General features: G+C 44.1%; 1 protein-coding gene across 1 annotated transcript; it reads left to right on the top strand.

The window, feature by feature from the left end:
- The first annotated feature begins 8,195 nt into the window (after window positions 1–8,195).
- Window positions 8,196–9,514, top strand: LOC127772657 (transcription factor WRKY45-2-like). Its single transcript, XM_052298613.1, has 2 exons — window positions 8,196–8,603; window positions 8,716–9,514. Exon 2 carries the CDS (start codon window positions 8,735–8,737, stop codon window positions 9,323–9,325), a length of 591 nt encoding a protein of 196 aa, XP_052154573.1. The 5' UTR covers window positions 8,196–8,603; window positions 8,716–8,734; the 3' UTR covers window positions 9,326–9,514.
- The last annotated feature ends 394 nt before the right edge of the window (window positions 9,515–9,908 follow it).

The raw sequence follows: 9,908 nt of genomic DNA, 5'->3' as shown, positions 1-9,908 counted from the left end.
ATCGATAAGATCGAGACTCTGTGGTGCGCACGGGTGGTTTTATTTTTGGTCCTAGTTGGTATAAACAACCGGGACTAAAGATAATTAGGGCCTGAATTCGACCCGACAACTTTTTGAACCGGGATTAAAAATCATCTTTAGTCCCAGGACTAAAGATCAATTTTTTTTAACCCGGACTAAAGATTAATTTTTTTTAACCGGGACTAAAAATTATTTTTAGTCCCGGTTTTTAATGAAACCGGGACTATTGTGAAATTTGGTGGACCGACCAAAGATGGTTTCTCCACCACCAGTGTACGATGCATGCATGCGTGCATGTGTTCTACGAGTACACAAATCTACACGCGCGCTTTCGTCGATCAGTTCAGTTCTTCGAAAGGAGTAGTTATTAAGTTAAATACGAGTAGTGTTTGATGCATGGTTGCATTGTATGCTTTGTATAGTGCTGTGTAACGTACTAACGTCCTTGTCCTGTATTTTAGAAGAACGCTAGCTAAGTATACTGGGGTAGTTAATTATCTAAGTATGTAATTAACTATGGAGTGTGTCGAGAACTTGTACAACCTGTAGATTATTGTGCCTAATCTGTGTGCTGTGCGTGCGTGATGCAGTGTGCTACCCTCGATCAATCTCTGTGTGCTGCTACTTACCACGTACTGTTATATATTTATACTAGCAAAATGTGCGTGTGCTTCGCTACGGGTAAAGATAAAAAAGATAAAATTAAATTAAAATATATTAAATTTTAATTAAATGAAATACAATTTTTTTTTGAAATATTTGGGTATTTTTTAAGTAGGTAGGTATATAACTAAATTAATTTATAAGTAAAGTAAGTGTGAGAAATAAAATGTTCTGGTTGGAAATATTTGGGTATTTTTTAAGTAGTTAGTTATATAATTAAATTAATTTATAATTAAAGTAAGTGTGAGAAATAAAATGTTATGTTTGGATTTAATGTTTATTAAATTTTCTATATTACTAATTACACTCATTGAAATTTTCTTGAGATTTTCGTAGTTAATTGCTAATTTTGATAATCCAAACATCATTTTAGTATTTATTTAAATAAAAATCTAAATATAAATCATTTTATCTCTATGGGCCTTTTTCAGCCCACTTTCTTCTTCAGCCCGCAAGTGACCAAAGTCGAATTTATATCCCTATACTCTTTCTCTCGCTTGCTGATCTGCCAGCCCGCGTGCGGCCCAACGATCGATCGATCTGAGCCGTTCGTTTTGATGAACGGCTCAGATTAATTCCAAATTGTTGAAAACCCTAACCCTAACCCTCCCCCTCCCCCTCCACCCAGCCGAGCCGGCTCCCCCGCCCTCAACGCCGCCTCTCCCCTCCTCCTCTCCCTCCAGCGCCGCTTCCCCTCCCCTCCCCTCCCCTCCGGCGCCCCCTCCCCCACAGCCGAGCCGGCCGCCTTTCCCGCTCCCCTCCGGCGGCCCCCTCCCCCCAGCCGATCCGGCCGCCTCCCCCGCCCCTGACGCCGCCTCTCCCCACCGGTGCCGCTTCCCCTCCCCTCCCCTCCGGCGGCACCTTCCCCTCTCCTTCCCGTCTCACCGGCATGGCGCGGGCGACAGCGGGGTGCAGCGGCAACGGCGGACCACTCCCTCTCCCCTCTCCTTCCCGTCTCACCGGCACGGCGTGGGCGACGGCGGGGAGCGGCAGCGGCATCGTCGAGGTCCGTGCTCCCTCGGCGTCTGCGGCGTCCGCGGGTAGAGCCGCCGCTGCCGGATCCGCCCGCGGTCGCCGCCACTGCTGGGAGCCGCTGCCTCTCTTCTCCCTCCGGCGGCGGTGGTGGCGTCGGCGGCCGTCGATAACTTTTTTTTTTGCAATTTTTTCTATCCCTATTGCTAACCAAATCGGATTGTGTACGGACGAAAAATAGATGAAAATTAGATGTGACGATCGGAAAAATACAAATATTTATATTAGTTATAGATATGCTTGTCATATATCCGTGTGATTGAATTGCGAGTTTGCAGGACGGGCAATATATAATATCCTAGTTGAAACCTCGCATATTGTAGCGGGGAATTTAAAATACTTAAAAAAATTGAAGAAAATAATATATCAAACATTAGAGGGATCCAACTATTAATTTTCTAGATATTATGGTTCAATGCATATTGAGCTAGCTCTCGTCGTTGCCACTTGCCACCAACTGCCCACCGGCTCGCATCGCCAAATCACCACCTCGCTTCGCGGCAGGCACGGCTCCTCCTATGTGGCTCTATGAGCCTGTTTGGTTGCTACCCTGAGCAACATGTCTGAGTATTTTTCATGCCTGAGGATAGCCTGAACTTGCTTACAAGAGTATTTTTCATGTCTTTGTCTTATGCACTTACCGTCGTCTCTGTGATAGTGCTAATAGGGTTGGAGCCAGAAATTTACTATGGCCCTGTTTGGTAGGGTTTCAAACTTCAACTCCTAGCTCTAAACTCCCACTCTAATGGGAGTCGGCTCATATGGGAGTTGGAGATCAGCTGGAAAGTGTTTGGCAAGCATTCAGCTCTAGATCTGAAATTGAAAAAAAAAAGAAAAAAAACAATCCCACACTGTCCCGCGTATCGCCGTCACCGCGTGCGCTTCCGGCCGCCCGCCGCGCGCCATCCCTGCGTGCGCCGCCGAGCGCCGCCAGTGCGCCGTCCCCCACCGCCGGGCGCCACCCGCGCGCCGTCCGTGCACGCTCTGCCGCGGCCGCCCCCCACCGGCCGCACGCCGTCCCAATCCTCGGAGCTGCCGCCGGTCGTGCTGGCCGCCGCGCGCGTGTCCCTGAGGCGCCGCCGCAAACCTAGTCGTCGCCGCGCTCAGTTCTGGGAGATGGGTTGTGAGGGGTGTGTGGTGGGTTGGGTAGGGTAAGTCTGTGGCATTTTCCTGTAAATACGTTAAAAAAGGACTAGAAAAAATGCCCGTGCGTTGCAACGGGTGAAGGTTATTTTAATCTTATTATTATTATATGGTTTAGTTAAGGTGAAATTTACTGTAGGAATTCGCTTCAATATATATTTTTCTAGAAAATTATAAGCTGCAATTAGAAATCCGACTATCTCAAATTAACATGCAAGTTTTTTTAAAAGAAATCTTATACGAATCCTCCTATATTTTTAAAAGCGAACAAATTTAAAACCCAACTCAAATACAAATATGTATTTCCAAAATCAAATGAAATTAAAAACCGACTCATACAAAGATGACGTAACAAAGTACCGGCAAAAACATTTTTAATTTTTATAATAGCAGAGATATAGATTTGCAAGGGATTAGCCCTAATTGCTTTAGGCTTGTCTTCACTCAATAAGAGGCCCATGATGGGTTGATGGTGCGTATTCCGGCCCAGTTGGGTAGCGTACATTTCGGCCTGCCCAAGATTTTCTCTCTTTCCGGAGTTCCGTGGCCCAGTATCCACCACCCACGGCGAGTTGCCCTAACCACCCCACCTTTCTCTATAAGAAGGCGCTGAGCTCTCGTGCTTCCCCCAACAGCCGCCGCCGCCACAGCCACCGTCACCGCAACCGCAAATCTTCTCACGGATGGGTCGTCCTCCTCCAACCACTGGAACGTCTGTCTCCTGTCGTTTCGCTGATTTCCTTGCATTTATTCCTTTGTTTTTCGTTTCTTGGGTGCTCTCTCTGTTCGTTTCTATTGGGCGAATTTGCTGGGAAGGAGGTGCGGCGTTGTGATGTTCAATCGAGATCACATGGCTGAGCGAGCACCATGGCTCTCGGAGAGCTCTTCCCTAGAGGAAACCACCGCAGGATTTAATGCTGGACGGCCCGTCCCAATGGCCTCCCAGTTTGGCTTTTCTGTGACAATCCTATCTATCGTTCCTTTTCGCTTTTTTTGTTGTGATCCTGTTACGAACATTGCTTGGAAAGAGGGTTTTGATTTGGGCCTGATGAGGTTCTGGGAGTAGTTTCTCAAAGCGAACGACCGAAGAAGCTATTCGGCGATAGGTCGCGCGCGCCTCTCCCGCGCGACTGGACAAGTCTTCCGCGCGGAGAGGAGGGAGTAGCGAGTTTTCCTTGTTCGGTTGTTTTTTTCTTTTTATTTCTTTTTTTTTTCTCGTTTCTTTTCGGTTTGTTTTTTTTCCGGTTTCTGTTCTGTTTGGTTCTTTTCCCGTTTATTTTTAAAGATGCATGAATATAAAGTAAGTTTATATGCACGTATACAAACTTTGCATATGTGATGTATTTTCTAATTTTTATTTTATTTTTTTAATACGTATGTATATTAAGTTTGTAAATATCCTATACAAAGTTTATACACATCCTATATAAAATTTGTACATATTGTATATAAAGTTTATATATATTATATAGAAAGTTTGTATACGTGTATTTTTTTATACATCAAATATATATATATATATATATATATATATATATATATATATATATATATAATGTTAGTAATAGTAGTAGTTGTAGTATAACAATAATAGCGTAGAGTAGTAATATAGCAGTAGTACTGTTAGTAGTACTATTACTACCACTGATCGCGGCCGATCTAGAAGCCCGCGAACGACCCAGAAGATTTCTAATCTCTGAAATTTTTGCCCGATTGCTTGCGCTTAAGAAGGTTTTTTTGGACTATTCTATACAATCTGTATACGGACGCTCCTGGAACGATGCCATTTAGAACCAGGAAACGCAGAGGTCGGAGAAGAGAACACCGACCCCCACCGCGCGGGGACGGGCCAAAATCGATGGGCCACAATGCAGCTAACCGAAAGGCCCAGTCAATATTTGGGCCGAGGACGGACGGCCCATATTGGTAGTGATCCGACTATAGCTAACAGTCCAACTTGTATCCACCGGCAGGACAGCCCAAATTGTATATGGGACTATGCGCTGGCCCGTCTTGTAAAAGGCCGGTATTTTGGCCTGCGACTCGCCACTGTGGGCTGCACTTGAACTGTAGCGAGAATGCTCAATGTCGGGCGCACGGGGGAGGGGGAAAAAATCGGTCGCTCCCCCTCCCCCCATCACGTGTGCACCCGGGCGCGCGGGGGGAGGGGAAAAAAATCGGTCGCTCCCCCCTCTCCCCATCACGTGCGCACCTGGCCCCCAGCACATATCCTTGTCTCCACCTGCCACTTATCTACGCACAATTCTATTGCAACGAATCATCCACATATTTTGGAAACCCTCTATTAAAAGAATTTGATTTATTTTTTTCTAGCTTCACCTGCCACTTATCCACACACAACTCTATTGCAATGAATCACCCACATGTTTTGGAAACCCTCTATTAAGAGAATTTGATTTATTTTTTTCCAGCAAAAATGTTTCACCTAGCGTACTCACTATGTATAGTACTCACAATGTTTCAGTATGTATAGATCTAATGTTGCAGTGAACTGAAATATTCCATTGCAAAATAACCCCACATTTTGGAAACCTCCTATTAAAGGAATTCGGTTTATTTTTTGTTCCATAAAAAATGTTTCACTTAGTGTACTTATAATGTTTCACTATGTATGGATCAAATGTTGCAGTGAACTAAAACATTCTTTCGCTATTTGCTGAAACATTGTTTTTATATCTACTTAGTGAAACAATTCCGATATACTGGTGGAATATCATGCAACATTTAAAAATAATTCAATAATAAGCTAAAATTTTTTTTGTCGAAATATATCCATGTGTGGTCTTGTTTTGAAGATTTAATTGCAACGAATTTAATGGTGCAATTGAATCATGATTTGAATAAGTAATTTAAGAGAAATCAGTTTAAAATAGTTTTGCACGTAAATCGGACGCTGACGTCCTGCTGATGTCAGCGCTCGATTTTTCTCCAAATTAATCGGCCACCCGAGCCGTATACTTACAGGCCGGGCTAAAAAAAGGCCCATTTCAAAAGACGGTAAGCACCGCATTTCACCATCTGCGATGTACGGGCCATCTCCAAATCTCGATGGATAAGGGCTTTTGTCAGTCACGTCTAAGCTAAGCTTTTGTTGTGGAGATTTTACAGTTAAGGTACCAAAACTTGTTTTTTTTTATCTTATGGTATCCTCAAATACTGTAAAATTACTTTAGGGTACCAGCAACCAAAACCACGGTCTAAATGCATGGTTGGATCTCGATCTGAAAGCAGGTCGTCAAATGTAAAAGATGACACCCTAGCTAGCTACGTACGGAATGTGGATTAATTAGCCTACTAACAGCTTGGAGACAGACAAGTAAACTAATGTCGCTCTCATGAGGCTATGTACTCTTGTGAGTATTTCCGTTGCATAGGCGATATCATATAGACGTAGTCTTATCTTACCCCACGTACTCATCTTAGCTGACAAGCTATAGCCAATCGTGCATGAAGTGGTTCACACGCGGGTGAAGCTAATTTTTGCGATGAGGAGAGCAAATTTTTAAGGAAACAAGAAAGTGAGGAAGTATTCATGTAATGTAATGTATAATATTCCCGAAAAAAAAATGTAATGTATAATATAGTGTATAGTGCACATGCCAATTTATGCATAGTATATAGTATAGAGCTCTAATTGATTGAGTTCAGGATGACGACCCATTGAAAAAATTGAATGAAAGAATCGACAATAATTTATGGGCAACACTTTTAATGGGTCGTCATCCTGAATATCCACCAAACCTGGATATTAAGGGCATGTATATGGATAATTAATAGGAACCTCTTATAATTGACATGAAAAAGAGAAAGTGAGAGAAACAATGAATTGTTATGTATGACAATGGCTAACATCGACTCTTAGCGTTTATAAAAGAAAACTTTATTGCTTGACTATATATAAAAGGAAAAAAATTAATAAAAAATATTTTAGTGAATTGATTGTTAGTTTTTATTGTCTCAACTATCATAAGAGGATAGTCTCTAAATAAACTAGAGGCTATAACATATTCTACCTTCGAATATAAGAGGGTAATGAGATTTACAAATCTAGCTGCCTCGTTTGCTTGGGTTTATAAAATGTTCCAATCTGTCCTTAAGGACATATTTAGCATTAGAAAACCACCACTAGGATGGTAGGTTATACTTCATAAATATTCTCTTTGTCCCGTTTCACTGGAACGTTGCTGGTTGATTTAATCCCTTAGCATCCAAATCCACATGGACAGTGTCCCTCTAACACTTGTATGCATTGCATTTGCAACAAATAGTTCTGGTCATAGTGAACCTCGTTGTTCTAGCCTTGATTAGATAACAACACAAGAGATGCATTTTTAAATTGTCAACCAATATTTGGCCATGAGATCCTTATTTTTTGTCAACTAACCCACAGTGAAAGCTTTTACTCGAGCAAGGTGCTTACTAGGTACTCCGGCCGGTCCAATGAATATCGCCACCTCTGGGGTTGTGTTGGACTGTAGTGGCCTAGTGGGCACAGTGTGCAGTTTCCAGCTAGCACTTCTCCGCCAATCCTACTAATCTTGTTAATTAGTAAGATCCTAATCTCTAGCAACCACTACTTACAACTTGGAATTTCAAAATCTTTCTCCAGGAAGAAAATACTAATAAAGTATGGGGTGCTTTTTTTTTTTTATACACGCACAAAGTTGAAAGTTCAACCCAGAATTTTTTTTGAGGGAGTTCAACCCAGAATTGGAATGATACTAAGGGCGAATCTGTCAGCCCAAGCTTGAACAAGAAAGCTGGGCAGCTAGGATTTTTTTTTATTTTTGAACTTTTTTTATTTTTCAATTTTTTAAAAATAGACTCTTTCAAAACTTATTTCCAAAATATGAATCTTTTGATCACGCCGGTCTGCTGACGTGGTAAAACAATACTGACACGTTACACATAGCGGGAGTGACAATTTTATCTAGTCACGCCACTCTTTTTAATCGAATATAATAGTTCTGTACAACGCTCTTAATTATCTGTGGCTAATTACTATACAAATTAGATTCAATGAGAGATCTTAATAGGACAAACAACATGATGTGTTTGAGTCTTTCATGATTAAAGATAAATTGTGGGTGCGTACTACCCATCTCTCATGAGACGAAAACGAAGTGTGCCAGTGTACTGAACACAGTCAAGTAACACCTCCCTTCTAATCTTATTAAGTACGGTCCGAATCTCCAGCTAAAAAAACGTCAACTTTCACAACTTGTGTAATTTAAAAATCCTTTTCATTTGGAGCAAAGTCCTATAAGTAAGGGGCTACTTTATCCCCCCAGATGACCATGCAAAACTTCTTCAAACCCAAATTTCTGCACGAAGATTAGAGGAGAAAACTGTGTCATTGGTGAGTGCTGTGTGCTGTGACTGCCAGGAAAGCTACTGTAGCTAGCTAAAACCAATGGCGCGTACTACCGCGGAGTCAAACGCGGCGTCTCGGCACGTCGCCAAGGGAAGGAAGGCGGCCGCCCGCCTGCACGCTCTGCTCGGACAGCAGCTGCCGGCGGCGGCCGGCTCGCCGCCGTCGTCGACGCTGCACGGCCTCTGGTCCTCGCCGAGCAGATCCTCCGCTGCTTCGACCGAGCGCTCGCCGCGCTGCACGGTGGCGCCGCCGGCGCGGAGGACGACGTCGCTGCCGGCAGCGGCAGGAAATGCAAACCGGAGCGCGGCTCGGCTGGTTCTCGAGCTGCAGCGAGTTCGAAGAGGATCAGGTGCGTGACAGTGACAGTTTTGGTTGATTAATCACTCTGCATTTGGGCCTAATCTTGGAGTCGGTGATTGATCTTAAGTTCTTAACGAAAGCTTTAATCCGATTCCGTGTAGAGTTGAGAAGAAAGCCACGATGCACGACAGCTACCTGTGGAGGAAGTACGGGCAGAAGGAGATCAAGAACAGCAAGCACCCGAGGCTCTACTACCGGTGCAGCTACAGGGACGACCATGGCTGCACGGCCACGAAGCAGGTCCAGCAGTCGGAGGACGACGACCCCTCCCTCTTCGTCGTCACCTACTTCGGCGAGCACTTTTGCGGCCGGGTGGCCGACGTCGGCGGCCCGGTCGTCGCCGGCGACGACGGCGAGGAGTCGGAGGAGCTCATAGTCATCAGCTTCGGTTCCAGCGCCGCCGTCGCCGCCGCCACGGGCGGTGCTTCTGCTGCCTATCCCTGGCCGTGCTGCCGCGAGGATGCCAAAAACAGCGGGGCATCGCAGCCGTGGAGCTTGCCGGATTGTGAGGAAGTTCCACCATTGACGGCCAACGTGGCTGAGGAGCTGATCGAGGAGTCGACGCCGGAGTCGGAGCTGATGGGTTTGATTTCGTCGCCTGATCTTGAGTACAGCCTCCTGGACTTGGAGCTCGGTGAGAGCTCGCTCGGCATTGATGGATTCATCAACTTTGATGAGCTCTCGGTCTATTCGATCGATAATGCACGGTGACATGCGTGCAGTTTGCCAGTAGTTCATAGTACGGATAATTTTCCAGTTATCTGGATCATATTTTTCTGATATCCGCAAATTTGCTGTACTAGTTTTGGACACGGTTATGGGAAATTATGTAGTAATCACAGCATGACGACAGTTACAATTGGGGGCTGCTAGATACTGGGATCCGTTCCCACGCTCCCACACAGGATGATGCACCGCTAGGCAACTATAGCGTGCCACGCCGTTGCATCTTAATACTACGCTTGTCGGAAAATGCTTCTCATCAGTTCGTCCGGTCCCGACGAAAAAATCAGATGGCAATCCTACCATCCTATTTCACCGGAGAGAGAAGAAGTCCTATGATGCAGGGAGTACATGTCAGGTGCATGTGTCCATGCATATTCAAACATTCAAAATTTAAATACTTTTTTTCTTCAACCATTTATCCGATCTACGATTTAATCACATCGTTAGATTCGTTACAATTAAATCTTTGTAACAAGATCTCACATGATTATATTCTGATAACATTTTTCTCTATATTTTTTTCATCGTTGCACATAGTATTATTTAGATGTTTTAATCAGTATTTGCT

This window comes from Oryza glaberrima, chromosome 5, assembly GCF_000147395.1.
Source record: "Oryza glaberrima chromosome 5, OglaRS2, whole genome shotgun sequence".
Lineage (NCBI taxonomy): Eukaryota > Viridiplantae > Streptophyta > Magnoliopsida > Poales > Poaceae > Oryza > Oryza glaberrima.
Note: the sequence above shows the minus strand (reverse complement) of the source record. Positions and strands in the feature narration are given on the sequence as shown.